Consider the following 19,616-nt stretch of genomic DNA (forward strand, 5'->3'; position numbering starts at 1 on the left):
AGTTTCCTAATTTTTATTATTTGTACCTACAATTCTTTTCATTTTGTGACTGATTTACTTTTTGTCCTTTGCTGACCAGCTGAACTCTGCTCAAACAAACCTAAGTTTCACTGAAGGCTAAAGCCAGCTTTTCAATCGCACTGCCTGCTTTACAATGCTAAGGGCATTACTGGGCAGGAGACACTAATCTTCCAGATGAAATGTTCTGGTTGGAACTTGAAACTAAATAAACAGTACTTTTGTGAAGGAAAAAAACAAAACAAAACAAACTTGAGGTGTTAAAGGCATCATATTGCAGTTAAATGTCAGGATCCCACAATGAGAAAAAGGAAACCTTCAACAGAATTTCCAGAGTGTAAAATACTCCCAACAAAGCAGATTTGACTCGTAGGCATGAATATTCAGACTGATCTGACCCAGGGTGACGTTGATGAGATTTGCAGCACTTAGCACATTAAAAAATAAAAAAGTTTACTTTTATTTATTTATTTATTTTAGAAAGAGAGAGAGAGAGAGAGAGAGACAGAGAGAGGGAGGTAGAGAATGGGCGCACCAGGGCCTCCAAGCACTGCAAATGAACTCCAGACACGTGCTCCCCCCATGCATCTGGCTAACGTGGGTTCCGGGGAGTCCAACCGTGCTGCTTTGGCTTTGTAGGCAAGCGCCTTAACCGTTAATCTATCTCTCCAGCCCTTAAGACATGTTTTTTTTTAAGCCTACATATGTAGAAGAGACATCAACTGACTAATATTAAAAGTGATTTTCATTTAGATCAAATATATGTATTCTACTGAAGTTTGTCCTTTTGTTTTCCTTTCACCAAAGCTGAGTAATACCAGCAAAGTCATCAGGAACTAGAGTGATCACTTTTTCCTCAAACAAGTTGCTTTGTTTCATTTTGTGACAAGATCTGCTATGTTGCCCAGGCTCACCTCAAACTCCTAGACCCAAGAGATCCTCCAGTTTAATCTTGTGTGCAGACTAGGAATGGGTGACTCTACCTACCTACAGAAGTCTTAAGTCACAATCAAGTGATCGAAACACAGTAATTTTTTTTTTAGGCAAGCCCAACAGACTGGCCCTTTTTTAATGCAAGAGAGCAAGAGAGAAAGAGAGAGGGAGAGAGAGGAAGAGAGAGAGAATTGGCACACCAGGGCCTCCTGCCACTGCAATCAAATCACAGACACATGCGCCCCCTTGTGTGCATGTGCGACCTTGCATCCTGTATCACTGTGCATCTGGCTTTCATGGGGCCTAGAGAATCCAACATGAGTTCTTAGGCTTCAAAGGCAAGCGCCTGAACCACTAAGCCATATCTCTAGCCCACTACAGTAATTCTTAAAATGTATTATCAGGTGAAAATCAAGCAAGGGTATGCTAAACAAATGCTATACTTATGAAATTGATTAATAACTGATATTTTTCATGTGGATAATTTTTCCCCTTAATTTCTATCAGGTTCCCTGGGTATACTTTTTCCTTAGTAAATAAAGAATTCATCATATCACATCACATTTGTTTAAAAGGCAAAATGTAAATATGAATTTTTTACATTTATAAATTATTTTTACATGTGGTTTCCTAATATAATCTATAAAAAAGAAACCAGTGAAACTGGGTATGGTGGTGCACCCCATGGGAGGCTGAGGTATGAGGATTGCTGTGAGTTTAAAGCACACCTGAGCTACAGAATATCAAGTCAGCCTGGGCTACAGAGAGCGCCTCAAAAAAAAGAAAAAAAGATAAGGCTGGAGAGATGGCTTAGTGGTTAAAAGGCACTTGCCTGCAAAACCAAAGGACCTAGGTTCAATTCCCCAGGACCCACACAAGCTAGATGCACAAGGTGATGCACGCATCTGGAGTTTTTTTTGCAGTGGCTGGAAGTCCTGGTGCATCCATATTCTCTCTCTATGCTTCCTTCCCTCAAATAAATAAAATAAAAAGTGAAAAAGGAGCTGGGCATGGTGATGCACTCCTTTAATCCCAGCACACGGGATGCAGAGGTAGGAGGATCACCGTGAGTTCGGGCCAGCCTGAGACTACATAGTGAGTCCTAAGTCAGCCTGAGCTAGAGTGAAACCCTACCTCCACAAAAAAAAAAAAAAAAGTATAAAAGGGCTGGAGAGATGGTTTAGCAGTTAAGGTGCTTGCTTGTGAAGCCTAAAGACCTAGGTTCCATTCTCCAAGTCCCAGGTAAGCCACATGCACATGGTGGCACATGCATCTGGAGTTTGTTTGCAGTGGCTAAAGGCCCTGGCACACCAATTCTTTCTTTCTTTCTCTCTCTCTCTCTCTTTCACACAAACACTTTCTCTCTGTCTCTAATAAATAAATAAAAATAAATTTTAAAATACTCTTTAAAACATTTTTTAAAGTTAAAAAAAAGGAAGGGAGAGAGAGAGAAGAAGGGAAGAAAGGAAAGAAAGGAGAGAAAATAAGCCAAAGAAGGGAGCAATATACTTTCCAATCAGGAACCTAGTAGTATTTGAATTACAGCCCAACTAAAACAACAGGATGAACATTGCTAATCATAACCAAACTCCCTACACTGTCACTGAAAGTTTCTCAACTAAGTTAAAGATGTTTAAAAATAACTAAGACAGTATGACCTTATAAAAACAGATCTAGCAAGTTCATCATTTAAAATATTTTTCTAGGACTGGAGAGATGGCTTAGAGGTTAATCGTTTGCCTGTGAAGCCTAAGGACCCCGGTTCGAGGCTCAGTTCCCCAGAACCCATGTAGCCAGATGCACAAAGGGGCGCACGTGTCTGGAGTTCGTTTGCAGTGGCTGGAGGCCCCGGCACGCCCACCCTCTCCCTCTCTCTCTCCCTCTCTCCCCCCTCCCTCTTTCTCTCTCTGTCTGTCACTCTCAAATAAATAAATAAAAGTAACAAAAAAAATTAAAAAAAAAAAACAAACTTTTCTAGGGCTAGCAAGAGGGCCCAGCGGTGGAGGCGCTTGTCTGAGTTGGAGTCCCCAGTACCCACATAAAGCCAGAAACACAATGTGCAACATGCATCTGGAGATCATTTGCAGTGGCTACAGTCCCTGGTGCACCCATTCTGTCTCTGCCTCTGTCTCTCTCTCTCTCTCTCTGCTTACAAATAAATAAATAAAAATATTTTAAAACATTTTTCTACCACTAACCTAACTTCCTAAAGAGTCCAATCAATCTAGCAGGAGAGGCTGTGCAAACACAGGACCCACCTCTATCACTCTGAATTATCACAGTGACAAAATTAACACTTGCAACTTACATTCAATGGAATTGATTTGGCGAGATGGCTAAGTGGTTAGGAACTTGCTTGTAAAGCCTGTTGGCCAGGCCAGATTCAATTCCCCAGTACCCACGTAAAGCCAGATGCACAAAGTGGCACATGCATGTGGAGTTTGCAGCAGCAAGGGGTCCTGGCACACCCATTCTCTTTCTTTCTCTCTCTTTCTCTCCTCTCCCTCCCTCCCCCTGAAAATAAAATATTTTTTAAACAAAGAATTGATTTGCACTTCAGATGTTGAGCAAATAAACATTTTAATTTTTCAAACCCTCGCTTTCAAGGTATTTGCTGTTTTCCGATTGGTTTCAACGAATGTAAAAAGAAAATTAACCTAGCACTACTCACAAATTAGCCAATTTTTCTAATAACTCTGGGTTAGTATTAGGTACAACAGCATATATTGTTAAACACAAAGACTCTGAAAGTGCTGTATAAACAGTTCTTTGCGATATTTAATAACCTAAATGTTTTCGCAAATCTGAGAACAAAGAAAATGGCAGTTGACCGTTGGGCCTGAAAGCACAGCAAATGCAAAGGACCTGTGCAAGATCCCTGAGCATGTTTGCAGCAAAAACGAACATCAAATTCCTGTTCCATGTAGACCCAGGTTCTAGCCCATTAACTATCTGAAATGTTCTAACGTCAAACAGTGCATCTTGGGAAAGAGGGAGAGTTTCATTTTAAGATACACATAGGCTCCACCATGTTCAAGCGTCATTTCCCTCTTAACTAGGGTAATTAATGTACACCCCACCTCATTTCACAAAAGATTTGAAATAAAAAGTGGATACAATAGGAGAAAGGAGACAAAATAGCAGAGAGTCGGGACGCGGGGAAGCGTGCATAAGAACCAACCAGTCAGTGCCAGGTTCCATGGTGCCCACTGTCCTCAAAGCTATTGCTCCCAGCCTTTCTTTCTGTGCCTCGTGATATGTGGAAAATGTTATTTGTTCAGCCACTGGGGTCAGGGAAACTATTCTTGCTCCCCTCCAGCACTTCCCACTGCCCTGCTGAGTGGATCAGCGCTCAGCATCTGTGGTCCACACCGGAAGTGGTGCCTTAGCAAAGCCTCCTGACCCTCACGTCTGAGGATCCTCCCCTCGGTGCTCTGCGTGGAAGGGTGCTGTTGCCCGCAGTAGACGCAATCACTGCGAGAACGTGCACTTACGAGTAAGCCAAGGGCACACCAAACGAAGGTGTTTAAGCAGAGGGCTAGAAAAGTGCCAGGCTTGGGATCTGGGTACCATTCATTCTTCCCACCACAAAAAGCCTTTCTCCCAACTGGATCTCTGATCAGATCTAGCAATCAGGTGGTTCAAAATACATGTTTTAGTGAGGAATCAAGTTCCTGAAAATTAGCTGCCCAGACAATGGTAAGATGGTCGTGCTTATGAGGAAACAAGAATGGACTGACTTGGGCTGGAGAGATGGCTTAGCGGTTAAGCGCCTGCCTGTGGAGCCTAAGGACCCCGGTTTGAGGCTCGATTCCCCAGGACCCGCATTAGCCAGATGCACAAGTGGGCGCATGTGTCTGGAGTTCGTTTGCAGTGGCTGGAGGCCCTAGCACGCCCATTCTCTTTCTCTCTCTCTATCTGCCTCTTTCTCTCTCTGTTGCTCTCAAATAAATAAAAATAAATGAGAAAAAAAAATTAAATAAATAAAAGAATGGCCTGACTGGACAGACAACTAAACAAGTCAGCTCACTGCTTTAGGTGACGTGTCTGTGTCACTGTCTTTGAAGCAACAATGCCTTCTTCTGTTTTGCTTTGTGGACAAATTCACATGCATTCAGGAGCTAAAGTAAATTTCACCGGCCTGGCCTAAAAATAGACCTCACCAGAAGTTTCTAGTTCTCCAATTACCTCCAGCCCAAGGTGTTCATCACCCCCGGCAGCCTCCTGGTCTCTGTTTTTGGCAGCCAGGGCAATTTACCTGGCCTCCACACCCCGGGGAGACGTTGGCACTGAAGGCCCAGCGTGACACCCGGTCATCTGATAGGATAAAAACAATCTCTACCACCTGCCACCCTGGCTGCCTCTGCTCCCCACCTTTCCTGGGTCGGACCTCAAGAATGGCACAGCTAACCTGGGAAAGTAGATCTCGGGAGCTCGTCCATGAGAACAGGAGTGCCCACGTGGCCTTTTCTTGGTGGTGTGGTGCCAATGTGGCGGTTAAAATTGTCCCCATCAGCAGCCTGGGGCATGTTAATCACATGTGTGGCGAAATCTCCACCCTGGCCCTGGGGATGGCCCCTCTCCAGTGGACAAGCTTAGGCGGGGAGGGTCCCAGATGGGCTAGGCAGTAAATGGATAGTGCCACAGGCAATTAGCAGCTACTGCAAGGATACACCCAGGGGACAGATACTGTTTCTGAAAGAGGGCTTGGGGAAGCGCTCACACACAGTTATCAACTAGCTTTAGAGAACTATGGAACAAGTCAGCAGCCACCTCAAAGGCTCTCCAGAGGTGCTAGGGCCACTGATCAGTAGGAGTGTGTACAACAGGCATGCACGAGCTCCTCAGTTCAGTTCCCAGTTTGCACACGTGCGCGCGCACGCACGCACGCGCACACACACACACACAGGAGTCTCTATTGAGAACAGGGTTTAAATGGACTTATTTTAGGAAGTGCTGGTGAGCATACCCCATCACATGATTTTCCCTGTCATAACCATCACCACACATCATGGTTAGCACACATTTCATGTCTGCCTTATACACCAGGCTGTAAGCACCATAAATGTAGGGACCTGTGCCACACTTACGCACCACCTTCCCTCTCTACAGGAAACTTAACGTTTGCTGGATAAACCATCCAAAGAAATTAAAGGGAAGAAGATCAAACTATTGCGATCTGACTTGCTCTTGAGTCAGTCCTTTCTCTTTGAAGAGAGATCCAGGGGGAAGTGAACAGGGAGAAACTAAGAGGTGTACAATCGATGCTGGATTTCGATGGCTATGTGCCGCTGCCGGGGCCTGAGGAGATGGAGCTTTTTATGAGAAGCCTGCCAATCTGAGGCCCTCCCCAGTGCCCATGTCAAGGGGCACATGCACCTGTGATCTCAAGGCAACTATGGCAATGAGAGGCAGAGCCAGGAGAATCCAAAGCTTGTGGGCTACTGAGACCGGTGTTCATTTGCAGTGTAAGGGACCCTGTCTCAAAAAAGATAAAAGAGGGTCGAAGAGATGGCTCAGCGATTGAAGGTGTTGGTTTGCAAAGCCTGCTGGCCTGGATTCAGCTCCCCAGTACCCACACACAGACAGATGTACAAGTAGCACATGCATCTGGAGTTCGTTTGCAGCAGCAAGAAGCCCTGATGCACCTGTTTCTTTCTCCCTTCTCTCTCTGCCCACAAATAGGTAAGTGAAAAAAATATTTTTAAAAAGGTAGGAGAAGCCGAGCGTGGTGGTGCATGCCTTTAATCCCAGCACTTGGGAGGCAGAGGCAAAGGCAAGAGGATCTCCATGAGTTCGAGGCCACCCTGAGACTCCATAGTGAATTCCAGGTCAGCTTGAGCTAGAGTGAGACCCTACCTCTAAAAACCAAAAAGAAAAAAAAAAGTAAGCGAGCACAGATTCTACTAGGATAGACCTCCACACACATGCTATGTTACATGCAAGCCCCCTCCACATGTGTGCATGCATACACACACACACACAAGTCATGCATAAACACAAAATTTTAAATTATCTAAAAAACTTGTAGCAACAGCACAGGGAAACCCACTGGTGCCAATGGCACACGCAGTAGGCGAGGAAAGATCTCTTGACTTTTCTGTGGATTGGGAGGATGAGGAGGGAAACCTTCAAGAGGCCCTGTCTGGGCTTCCTCTTCACAAAGAGCCAGAAGTCCTCCTCCAGGTTCAGCCCTTATGTTCTGCAAGTCAATTTTTATTGTTGCTCCAGGCCTGAATGTCTCACAGCTCTTGGGTATGTAGACAGCCCGTTCAAGGGAACAGCATGTCCTAGTCAAAGTGCTCAATTCCTGGGAAACCCACGTGGGCCAGGCAAAGAGCCTTAATCAAGGCACATCTGGATTCTCCTGGCTTCCTTCATCTCACTGAAGGGGGAAAGTCTGAGCTGGGAGTGCAGGGACTCCAGGACAGGGCTCAGGTTTGACCATGATCATCTGCAATTCATCTTGCTCCTGCTGGGTCACTCCCCAAGTCTCACAGCCTTATCACACGCTGCCTGCCTTCCTTTTTTTCTTCTCACACTGCCTTTCTATATGCGATCTGCTTCAAACTTCACCTTCCCTAGTCACTCACCTAGGGCCTCCTGCACCTTTCCTCTGTTTAACTTCAGATTCTCAAAGCTACAGAACACCTTTTCTCTTGCGCAGAACATGACAAGTGCTATAGCTAAAAGGGATTTCCAAGGACAGAATACGCCATCTTTTAATGTACTGCCTGCTTCCTTCTGTATTTGGAACCCTACTTGTTTGATAGTAGCATGAACACAGAATGTGGCCATGCTGCCTTATGGTGTACGTTTTAAAGCCACGGAATGTAATCTGCTTCTTTTTATCTATTTTGTAACTAATACCACACAAGCATTAATTAAAGATACTTCTGTGTAATCTCTTTTTTAAAGAAAATCTTTCAATAGGAAAGGATGCAAAGTAATCACTTAGAAACTCAAAATCTATTTCAAGTTCTCTATCTGATCAAATGGTAGCTTATTTCGTTATGCAATAATATCCTGCCTCTCTTCAGTTAAACAAAGCTTACATTTTTAAAAATATATACATATTTTATCTATTCTTTTTTTGCAAGGAGAGAAGGAGGGAAAGGGGGAGAGAGAAAGAGAAAATAAGATAGATGAGAGAGAAAGAGAGAATGGGTTTGCCAGGGTGTCTAGCTGCTGCAAGTAAAGTCCAGATTTATGCACCACTTTGTGCATCTGGCCTTATGTGGGTACTGGGGAATCGAACTTTGGTCCTTTGGCTTTGCAAGCAAGTGCCTTAACTACTAAGTCATCTCTCCAGTCCCCAAAGCTTACATTTGTAACCAGTGGTCAGTTACTCTGTCACCTGAATACATAAGAGTCCCAGGAACATAAAGCCAATTTCTTAAAATTAATTTTTTAAGTTAGCATGCAAAACAATAGGTTTCATTATGTTAATAAAAGCCAACTTCTTACCAACTGTGAAGGGCATGGCCTTTTGTTTTTCTTTTACCCTATGTACAACAGAAATCATCTTGCCACATGTACCTTGTTTGCCTGCAAATCTCTGGTTCCTGCATCAATGGTCTGTCTACAGTAACTATGAAGTAAATGTTTGACTAACATAGACACTTATATGTTTATAAGTCAATATTGTATATGCATGAGGCTTTACCTGTGTTCATTTAAAATGCACATAATTAATTGTGGTAGTTTGAATGTCCCCCAGTAGACTCAGGTGTTTCCATTAAAAAGCTTGTCTCCAGAGGCCTGGCTGGAGGAGGAGGGGTCACTCTGGGCAGGTCTGGTTTGCAGCCCAAAGGCAGGCAGAGTGCTTGAGCTCTGCCTGGGCTCCCTGCTGTTTGGCTGTCAGTTATTTTGCTCTTGCTGGTGGTTTCCCTCTTTACTTGAATCTGTGAAAGGAGTCAACTTCTTCTGCTATTAGGGAACTTCCCCTGGAGCTGTTAGCTTCACATAAATCCTGTTCCTCCCACAAACTGTGTCTGCTTTGAAAGATCATCTCAGCAGTGTGGAGCTGTCTACAACATCAACCAATAACACTTTGACTATAATGTCACAAGACCATCTTCTCAAACTCTGATAGACACTGAAACTCTCTAGGGCTTTTACTAAAATGCAGATCTGATTCAGTGGCTTTGGATGTACAATCCCAGCGACTTCCTCTTCGGGGGATACTGATTCGGCTGACATCAGACAGCGCTCTGAAGAGCACTTATCATAGGCAAATATGCAAGTACTTGGAGGGCTCTGTTTCTTAAAGTTCATGTTTAATCACTAAAAAATAGATGATGCTGTACTTGAGGAAACCATCTTTCTTTTTAAATTTTTTTTGTTCAATTTTTATTTATTTATTTGAGAGTGACAGAGAGGAAAAAAAGGCAGACAGAGAGAGAGAGAGAATGGGTGCGCCAGGGCCTCCAGCCACTGCAAAAGAACTCCAGACACGTGCGCCCCCTTGTGCATCTGACTAACGTGGGCCTCAGGGAATTGAGCCTCGAACCGGGGTCCTTAGGCTTCACAGGCGAGCGCTTAACCACTAAGCCATGTCTCCTGCCCGAGGAAATCGTCTTTATCATTAGAGTCAATCCTTCCATAAGTACTACTGAGTACCTAAGTCAACTATAAAAGCTACAACACATTTTAGCCATCCTTGAATTAATGATGAGCAGGCACTGAGACACTTTCTAGGTACTCAGCAGTGGCCTGATGGAGGAGTGTAAGAGAGTGACACCGTATGTGTATGAGGAAGGGATGGGCGAGCAAGTGTCACACCCTGTGCCTTCCTAAGGTCCCTCCCTGCTCATGGCAAGAAGACTCCCTGCTTGCTACCGCCAGCTCTCCATGACTTTGCCTAGGTGAATTTCATCTCGTACTCCATTTCTGCAACATCAACGTGCTACATTACAGCCCTTCCTCATCTCCCCCTGGAAGCTAAGAAGCAAGTCTAATGAAGAGGAAAGACTGCTTATATCACTTAAAATTGGGAAAAGCAATCTGAATTTCTTATTTTCCCATCACTGCCATGGCTTAACGGGTTCATCTTGGTGGGAGGGGGGAGAAATACTCTCTAAAGATGTCTACTGGAGGGCTGGAGCGATGGCATAGCAGTTAAAGCATTTGCCTACAAAGCCAAAGGACCCAGGTTTGATTCCCCAGGACCCACATTAGCCAGATGCACAAGGGGGTGCACATGTCTGGAGTTCATTTGTAGTGGCTGGAGGCCCTGGCGTGACCATTCTCTCTCTCTCTCTCTGTCAAATAAATAACTAAATAAAAATACTTTTTAAAAAAAGATGTCTACTGGAAACACAATAGGTGAGATACAGAAATCCAAGATGTTTCTTCTCCACAGAAAACGAGTTGAGTATTTGGTTCAGTGTTGTGTTTACTATCTAAGTACTACATAATTCTTGAACCATGCAAAACCTCAAAGATAATTTGAAAGCCACTGAAAATCATTATATCCTTAATAATTCATTTGTTCATAAACAGGCAAAATTACATTACAGTATTTTGCCAAAGGCATTGGCTTAGTCACATGTATAATTCAGTATGACGTCATTTTACTTGTGCATAGTGGCATGCACTTTTAGAGCTGGCATCTGTGCCTGAATAGATGAAATATATACTCCGCACTCAGCTTGAGGGCACATGAGCCCAAGCAACAAGCCTGGAAAGTTCTTCCACAACACCAGGATATTTTTTTTTTTTTTTGTGGGGGATTGGTTTTCAAGGTAGGGTCTCGCTGTAGCCCAGGCTGACCTGGAATTCACTATGTAGTGTCAGGGCAGCCTCGAACTCAAGGTGATCAGCCTACCTCTGCCTCCCTAGTACTGGGATTAAAGGCATGCGTCACCATGCCCGGCTTACACAACACCAATTTTAATTAAGCTTTGAAGAAGGGGATTGATAGAAGGGGAAATATCTAATATAGATGATAATGTATCTAAACCATCATTTTATACCAAAAGCAATATAAAATAAGATATCCAAACTTTATTAATTTTAAGGAAAAAAACGTGGAACAATCTAAGAAACATTTTTTTTTCTTTTGTAGTTTGGTTTTTGTTTTTTTTTTTTAGTCTATTTGGAAGTACAAGGACATATTTCTCAGATAATATCTTGGGGAAATGAATTCCACTTCTAATTAGAATGTCATAATCCTAAGCAAGTTCTTTTGAGAACTGAATTTCAATGCTGAATATCTTGAATTTGAATAAATGCTACAACAATAATACAAGGACAAATTTACCTCACAAGTGTAATCACTGAACAAAATTTTCAGTTGTCTAAGTACATACGTTTCAAAATAGTTAAACAAAAAGGTTGACAACAAGAAGAGGTCTGATGCAATCAGAGAGTCTGTGTGCAATAGTCCTTTCATTACTTATTCAGAACCCATGAATATACAGTCAATTTCCGAACAATTTCCTTACTTTTCTTAGTGACATCCTTACAATCTAAAATGATTTAATAACATATTTTTCATTATGATGAGATTCCAGCTTTCAGCCTTCCCTACAAAAGGAAAAGGAAGGAGAGCTGGAGTACTGATCTGGTATTTCAAGACAGAGACCAGATACTTACAAGGCATTGCATGGTATATGCTTGGCCAATATTGTCCGCTGTCTCTCTTTAACCAAACACGAACTGTCCTACAAGAGAAGAAAATGCATACATGAAAACGCAGTAGTTTTTAGTCATGGCAAAATGGTGACGCACAGAAACCAAGCTTCTTTTTTGTTTTCTGAGGTAGGGTCTTATCCTAGCCCAGGCTGACCTGGAATTCACTCTTTATTCTCAGGGTGGCCTTGAACTCATGGCGATCCTCCTACCTCTGCCTCCTAAGTGCTGGGTTTAAAGGCGTGTGCCACCATGCCCGGCTCAAACTTCTTAATACTATATGCATATCATATATAAGCTTCACCGTGCAAATAAAACTTATCTGTACACACTACACAGATCTCTCTAAAACTTGTTAAGTTTAAGGTTTCTCTACCTACTCAGAATTACGTGGGTCTTTAAACATCACCATCATCATGATAGCACTTGAAAATTATTTTCATTTTGCTGTTGTGCCTTTCCAAGTGCTTGCCTTTTTCTTACATGCGTGCTAGAAGCTTCCATCACCCTAGGGTACTAGTGGACTTTACTAGTAGAACCACAGGGAACCTACTCTGTGAAGGAAGTGCAACATGATCAAATAACATAAAACACAATGCTGGAGTGAGGGCTCAACAGTCAAAGGTACTTACTTGCTAAGCCTACCAACCTGAGTTCAATTCCCCAACACCCATGGAAGGCTGGACTAAGTTGTAAGTTATGTTGATTACACACGCCTCAGCTAATCAATGAGGCGTCTATCAATGAGTGGCAGGAGAAAGAATACAACAGTGACAGGAACAGTGACAAAATGCTTCTTCTTTTTTTTTTTTGCACAGCTGCAAGTTATGATGTATTGCTATGAGTGAAATCATTTCATATACCTGTAAAATTCTGTCTTTCTGGTCAATGACCCCAGTCTGTGGGGTGGAGAGCTATAAGAAGTAACTCGTTTTAATCCCAGCACTTGGGAGGCAGAGATAGGAGGATCGCTGTGAGTTCGAGGCCACCCTGAGACTCCATAGTGAATTCCAGGTCAGCCTGGGCTAGAGTGAGACCCTACCTTGAAAAACCAAAAAAAAAAAAAAGTAACTCGGCACCCACACTGCTCACACACGTATCGGTGATCACTATTCTCTTAAGCAAGTCCTTTTCACCACCTACGGTAGTACAAACGTGCAATACTAGTGCTCTTTCTTTTCTTTTCTTTCCTTTTCTTCCTTCTTTCTTTCTTTTTGTGGTTTTTCAAGGTAGGGTCTCGCTCTATCCCAGGCTGCCCTGGAATTCACTCTGTAGTCTCAGGGTGGCCTCGAACTCTCGGCGATCCTCCTACCTCTGCCTCCTCGAGTGCTGGGATTAAAGGTGTGCGCCACCATGCCTGGCTAGTGCTCTTTCAATAAGAGTAAATAAGGCAGTGACGTCGAGAAGGTGGCAGAACAGAACAGTGTGCGGATCAGGACTACAACTTCAAGTTTTTCAAACTCTGATGTTTACTTAATAATGTTCACAATGTCTAGGGAAGTTCAGAATTAAAAAGAAAGCGGGACATTTCAGTGAGTGGCACTTAACAGAGCTAATCATCATACCCTGCTAGCCATGGGAAGAGTGACTTGTGTTCCTAGGGTACCCTTCTGGTTCTAAGGTGGGAACCGTGTCCTCTACAACTTTAAGATGTGTGCTTTGATTTCCCTGGCAGTTTTCTGAGTGACTACAATAGAGTCTAACTATTGTTTCAATCACCTTAGGATTAAAGGACTTCCTTGACAGAGTCTTTCAAAAGAAGTTCATGACAAAGAAACTCCTTTCCATTATTGGGACCCGATATTTAAGGAAACAAAGATTTCAATAATTACATACAAGGAAAACAGTCTTTGAAAAATCATTAAATACATGGGCAGTACAGAATTTCAGAGTGTGATTTTCAAGGTTACTACATGACTAAACTTGTGAGCATGCAGTTCTCAGTAGAAGATTGCAAAGGATGCAAAGAAATGAGAAGTATAAAGCACTCAGAGAAAAAAAGAAAAAGAAACTGACAGAGACCATCTACATAGAAGTCCCAACATCGTGCTTGCTAGACAAAGACTCTAAGTCAACAGTCCTCAGTATGCCCAGAGGGCCACAGGACCACACACCTCAGAAGAAAGGACATCAAGACAAGACTGTATAAGCAAATAGGGAATATCAATCTTGAAACTGTAGAAGAACAGTAAGTAAAGAAAAATTTACAGGAGAGATCCCATAATGGCTTTGGGTAGAAAGGAGAAAGAATAAACAATTTGGAATTTGGAATTAAAGGACATTGAACTTGAGTAACTGAAACGAACGACTATAAAAATGAGACAAAGAAGCATTGCCTAGGAGACCTGGAAGCCATTCTTAACGTGTACCGACACACACCATACGGGAATCCTACAGGAAAACGTACAAAGGCAGAGAAAAGTGCTTCGAGAAAAATGCACAAAATTTTACAAATCTGATGAAGGATATGAATGCACACATCTAACAAACTCAAAGAACTCTAGCGAAGATAAACTAAAAACAAAACAAAACTTGACACACATATTAAAATCAAGCTGCCAAAGTCCAAAGAGAAAAATCTTAAAAGCAGGTAGGGAAAAGTGACTTGCCACAGACAATAGGTCGCCAATAATACTAACAGCCAATTTCTCATAAAAACCATAGAGACCAGAAAGCAGTGAGCTGCTATATTTAGTGCTGACAGAAATAAACTGTCAACCAAGAACTCTCTATCTGGGTGACCTACACTTTAAAATGGAGAAAATTCCAAAAGGGGAGGGGGAAGGAGACTGGGATAGGAGGATTGCTGAGAATTTGAGGCCAGCCTGAGACTAGAGAGTGAATTCCTTATCAAACTGAGCTAGTGCAAGACCCTACCTCAAAAGAGAAAAAAAAAAAAAAGGAAAAAATTAACATATTTCCAGATAAATAAAGCTAATAGAATGTATCAGTATGTTACTCTCAATAATGTATAGGATATAGACAGGTGACACTATGATGTGGGCCTCCCGCTAATGCCACACTTTCCCTGGCATGATGAACTCGCTTCTGGATCTGTGAGTCAAAATCAACTCTGTCCTTGCCTAAGCTGCCCCTGGTCGTGAATTAGTCCCAACAATAAGAAAGAAATGGAAGCAGAGAACTGGGACCTAGAAGTGGGACCAGTGCTGTAAGAAACTTGACAGTGTGGTTCTTAGGTTTTTGGAACTAGCTCATAGGAAGAATGTGGAGAAACTTGCAGCTTTGTTCTAGAGAAGTCTTATAACGTAAGCAGAGTTTAATCAGCCATTTTGGTGGGAATCTGAAAGATCAAGAGAATAGGCCAGGGCTGGAGAGATGGCTTAGCGGTTAAGGCACATGCCTGCAAAGCTAAGGACCCTGGTTAGATTCTCCAGGTCTCATGTAAGCCAGACGCACATACATGGTGGAGCATGTGTCTGGAGTTCATTTGCAGTGGCTAAAGGCCCTGGCATGCCCATTCTCTCTCTCTCTCTCTCTCTCTCTCTCTGTCTCTAATAAATAAATAAATTTCCTTTTTAAAAAAAGAGAGGGCTAGAGAGATGGCTTAGCGGTTAAGCGCTTGCCTGTGAAGCCTAAAGGCCCCAGTTCAAGGCTTGATTCCCCAGGACCCACATTAGCCAGATGCACAAGGGGGCACACGCGTCTAGAGTTTGTTTGTAGTGGCTGGAGGCCATGGCATGCCCATTCTCTCCCCCACCCCTCTCTATCTGCCTCTTTGTCTATTGCTCTCAAATAAATAAAATATAAACAAAAAAATTTTATAAAAGAGAGAGAAAAGGCCAAAATAAATAAATAAATAAATAAATAAATAAATAAATAAATAAATAAATAAATAAATAAAAGTGAACTACAGAGACTTTATTCATGTGGTTCCAGAGAAGAAAAATGACTTTATCAGGAACTGTCCTAAAGGCAGCTCAAGTGACATCCTGGCAAAGTAACTGGTTACATTCTACCTATGACCTTTTAATGTGGATGATGTTGAATTAAAAAATAATGGACTAATGTGTTTGGTGAAAAAAAAAATCTCAAGGCAGAATAACATTCAGTCTGTGGTATGTATTCTCTTAGTTCCTCTTACTCAGACCTATAACGAAAGAGAACAAAATAGATAGGTGAAAGATACAAAAAATGTGAATTCCCAGGCATAGAAACCGCAGCTGCTTAGGCAGTGACTTAAAGAAATTGCCATTATTGAATGTAAGCCAACTGCTTTGCACTGGGACAATAGAAAAGATGCCTTGAGCCAGGTGTGGTGGTACATGCCTTTAATCCCAGCATTGGGGAGGCAAAGGTAGAAGGATGGCCATGAGTTTGAGGCCACCCTTGAGAGGCTACTACGAGACTATATAATGAATTCCAGGTCAGCACCTGAGCTAGAGCAAGACCCTACCTCAAGAAAACAAAACAAAGCAAAAACAAACAAACGAAAATACTGCATACCAGAAATTAAAAAGGGCACTTTAGATGATTAGAAATTTCCTAAGTATACATTTCACTATATAAAGTTTTGAAGTTTTATTTTTTCTAAAAAAAAATTATATTTTAAAAGCAACACAAAAACCTTCTAATAGTTAAGTACAAAACCTTTTTCCTTAATTTTTTTTCATAACATATCAACTGTGGCCAGGAGTGGCAGAGCTCATTGCTTGGCATATATGCAAGGCCCCAGGTTTAAGCTCCAACAGTATTAAAAAAGAAAAGCACTGAGGCTGGAGAGATGACTTAGCAATTAAAGTGTTTGCCTACAAAGCCAAAGGATCCTGGTTCGATTCCCTAGGACCCACGTAAGGCAGATGCACAAGGGGTCATATGCATCTGGAATTCATTTGCAGCGGATGGAGGCCCTGGCGTGCCCATTCTCTCTCTCTCAAAAAATAAATACAAAATATGTTTAAAAAGCTCAAGTTGGAAATTCCACTTAAAGTGTGATTCCATTTGAAAAAAAGAACTGCACTGAAAATAAAGGGGAGGGAAGAGAGAGGGAAAGCATTGAATGTGATTAAGAAATGCTCAACAATTATGAAGTTTCAGTCATTCGGCCTTACAGGATTCTTCACAGGTGTGGCTCCCTTTCCCTCTACAAACACACAACTTCAGTTTATAGCAGGCAAAAATATGGCACAGCTCAGTGGCAGAGGAGAATGCACTGAGAACGGCGTTCAGATCACTCAGAAAGTAGACACCCTGGACTGGGGCCGACGGACTTCATCTCCTGGTGATTTTTGTGGAAGGCAATGTGAAGTTTATCTTGTAGCATGTTCAGTTTGGGGACTATTCACTCAATGCTGCTATGCTGTGAACTGCCTACCTGGCATTCACAGAAAGACTTGAGCTGAAAACGGAGGCTTGGGAATCGCAGCACGTGCTAGCTGCCATCCGAAATTAAGAGAAAAAGCACACCAGTGAATGTCCCCGGGTCACACCAACAGCGAAGACGTGGAGAAAGAAAACTGCGTGCAGAGATCTCACAGCTGTCCACCGTGAAGGATGGGCAATCCTTTGGACAGAGTGCGTCCTGGTTTGTGGTCCACAGAGGAAAGTTGTCACCATAAACTAAGCACTAAATCAAATCCACAGTGAAAACATACTTAGAATCAATTACTATCTATGTAGGTTACTTTTCTGGGGAAGAAAAGGCGGAGGGGAGCTGGGAGTGACAACAAACACTATAGACAGGTTGCTAAGCTACTGAATAAAATAAGACAGAGAGTTTATCCATGCTAAAATCCAGGCTTTTAAAAATGTGCCCTAGAATGATGCAACCTTCATTAGTTACCATAGCAATGAGCTTCATTTCCCTGGGGACAATTGTTATTTTTGCCATCAATAAAGGAATTTGGGGTGAGGGCTGTGGAGCAAATCCCACCGTGTGTGGCAAGACAGGGGTCTTCTCTGGCAGATCACACACAGCTGTAGCAGTACAAATTGGGCCCTGGTGATCTGCAAACTTAACAGAAAAAGTTTAAGCAAGAGGATATGTCAATCAGCGTCTTCTGGGTAGTTTTTATAGTGACTTGTTTAAAGGATATGAAATGTTTCAAATGCAGAGAATGTTGCAGAGACTCTTAAGAAATATATGTGGAAGATTAACCAAAGTGGGGAATAAAGGTATTTCTCCATGGTCATGAAATTCTGGTTATTGTGTTGGTCCCGATATATACATGCAAGTCACATACAGAAATTGAACCCAATCTTCCACAGTGCCCTGTGCATTACTGATATCCAGGGTCTCTCCTTGGTTAGACAGAAGTGGCCCTGGGAGACGGCCAGCACGCAAAAACAGCCAGGGGTTTAAACTACAGGGATCCAGGCTGAGTGGTCTCTGGTCCCTGAACCCCTCTCCCATGCAGCTCAATTCCTCACATCGAGGACCTTACTACAAAAGACCTAGCCAAGTTTGTTAACTCACAGAAACCTGCTTTTATTTCTCTCTCTCTCTCTTTCATTTTCTGAGCTGCAGCAACCCAGAGTCAGCATAACCAGTGTCTGACAGAGGAGTAATTAAGTCTCTAATGCAAAGGCTGAGAGCTGCACAGTACACAATCAAGCAACATTATTATCACTATTTTTTTATTTTTTTTTTAGAGAGAGGGAGAGTGAGACAGAGGGAAAGAGAAAGAATTGGTGCACTAGGGCCTCAGCCACTGAAATCCAACTCCAGACACTTGTGCCACCTAGTGGGCATATGCGACCTTACACTTGCCTCAAATTTGTGTGCCTGGCTTATGTGGGATCTGGAGAGTTGAACATAGGTCTTAAGGCTTTGCAGGCAAGCGCCTTAACTGCTAAGCCATCTCTCCAGCCCACTGGCAGTTTTCTTGAGGAGGGACAGGGTCTCACTGTAGCCCAAGCTGACCTGGAAATCAAATCTGTAGTCACAGGCTGGCCTCAAACGCACAGTGCTGGGATTAAAAGCATGTGCTACTACGCCTGGCTTCATTTAGGCTTAATTTTATCCCTTGGGAGGCAGAGGTAGGAAGATCACTACATAGTGAATTCCAAGTCAGTCTGGGCTAGAACGAGAACCTACCTTGAAAACAAAAACAACAAAACAATAACAACAACAACAACAAAAACCAGTGAGGGCTGGAGAGATGGCTTAGCGGTTAAGTGCTTGACTGTGAAGCCTAAGGACCCCGGTTCGAGGCTCGATTCTCCAGGAACCACGTTAGCCAGATGCACAGGCAGGTGCACGCGTCTGGAGTTCATTTGCAGTGGCTGGAAGCCCTGGCATGCCCATTCATTCTCTCTTTCTCTCTCTCTCCCTCTTTCTGTCTCTGTCATTCTCAAATAAATAAATAAATAAATAAATGAACAAATAAATTAAAAAAAAGGAAAACTGCCAAAAATTGAGCCTAAAATGAAGATAAATGGACCTATATAGCAGATGCGCAAACACAAGCAAAACTACAACTGCTTTACCCAACAGTAGTAATATGATGGGGCCCTAGGGGTAGGATTCCTACAGGAAATACCATGCTGGGAGTCAAAAATGACCCTGGTGTGCCCATGCTCACTATCTGCCTCTCCCTCCCCCCGCCCATATATATATATTGGTTTTTCAAAGTAGGGTCTCACACTAGCCCAGGTTGACCTGCAATTCACTATGGAGTCTCAGGGTGGCCTTGAACTCACAGCAATCCTCCTACCTCTGCCTCCTGAGTGCTGGGATTAAAGGCGTGCACCACCACGCCCAGCAATAAAAATATTTTTAAGTGACAATTCTCTTCCAGTTCTGATAGTTGGAACCAACAGCTAAATGTGCTTATAAATATTTCCTGACCCTTGTTTCATCTTTGAATATAAATTGCTTACTGTTCTGAACAAGGCAGACACAGCCTAAGACTTTCCAGCTACCCAGGTATGGCCAAGACTGTGAATAAATTCATTTTTCTGTTTCTACATTATGTCCTTTTTGCTTAACATGGGCAAGCATTGGGATGCAGAGCAAGGCTTGAACACAGGGGTCTCAAGTAACAGTGAGAGCCTTCGGAGAACAAAAGCCC

The 19,616-nt window shown here is 42.7% G+C and overlaps 1 protein-coding gene across 1 annotated transcript in view; it reads right to left on the bottom strand.

Moving 5' to 3' along the window:
- Wdfy2 (WD repeat and FYVE domain containing 2) overlaps positions 1–19,616 on the bottom strand; it is a 174,681-nt gene that overhangs the window by 87,445 nt on the left and 67,620 nt on the right. Inside the window, exon 2 of the mRNA XM_004660042.2 lies at positions 11,551–11,618. Coding sequence (XP_004660099.1) covers positions 11,551–11,618 — 68 coding nt within the window. The remainder of the gene's footprint in view (positions 1–11,550; positions 11,619–19,616) is intronic.

This window comes from Jaculus jaculus, chromosome 7 (genome assembly GCF_020740685.1).
Source record: "Jaculus jaculus isolate mJacJac1 chromosome 7, mJacJac1.mat.Y.cur, whole genome shotgun sequence".
NCBI lineage: Eukaryota > Metazoa > Chordata > Mammalia > Rodentia > Dipodidae > Jaculus > Jaculus jaculus.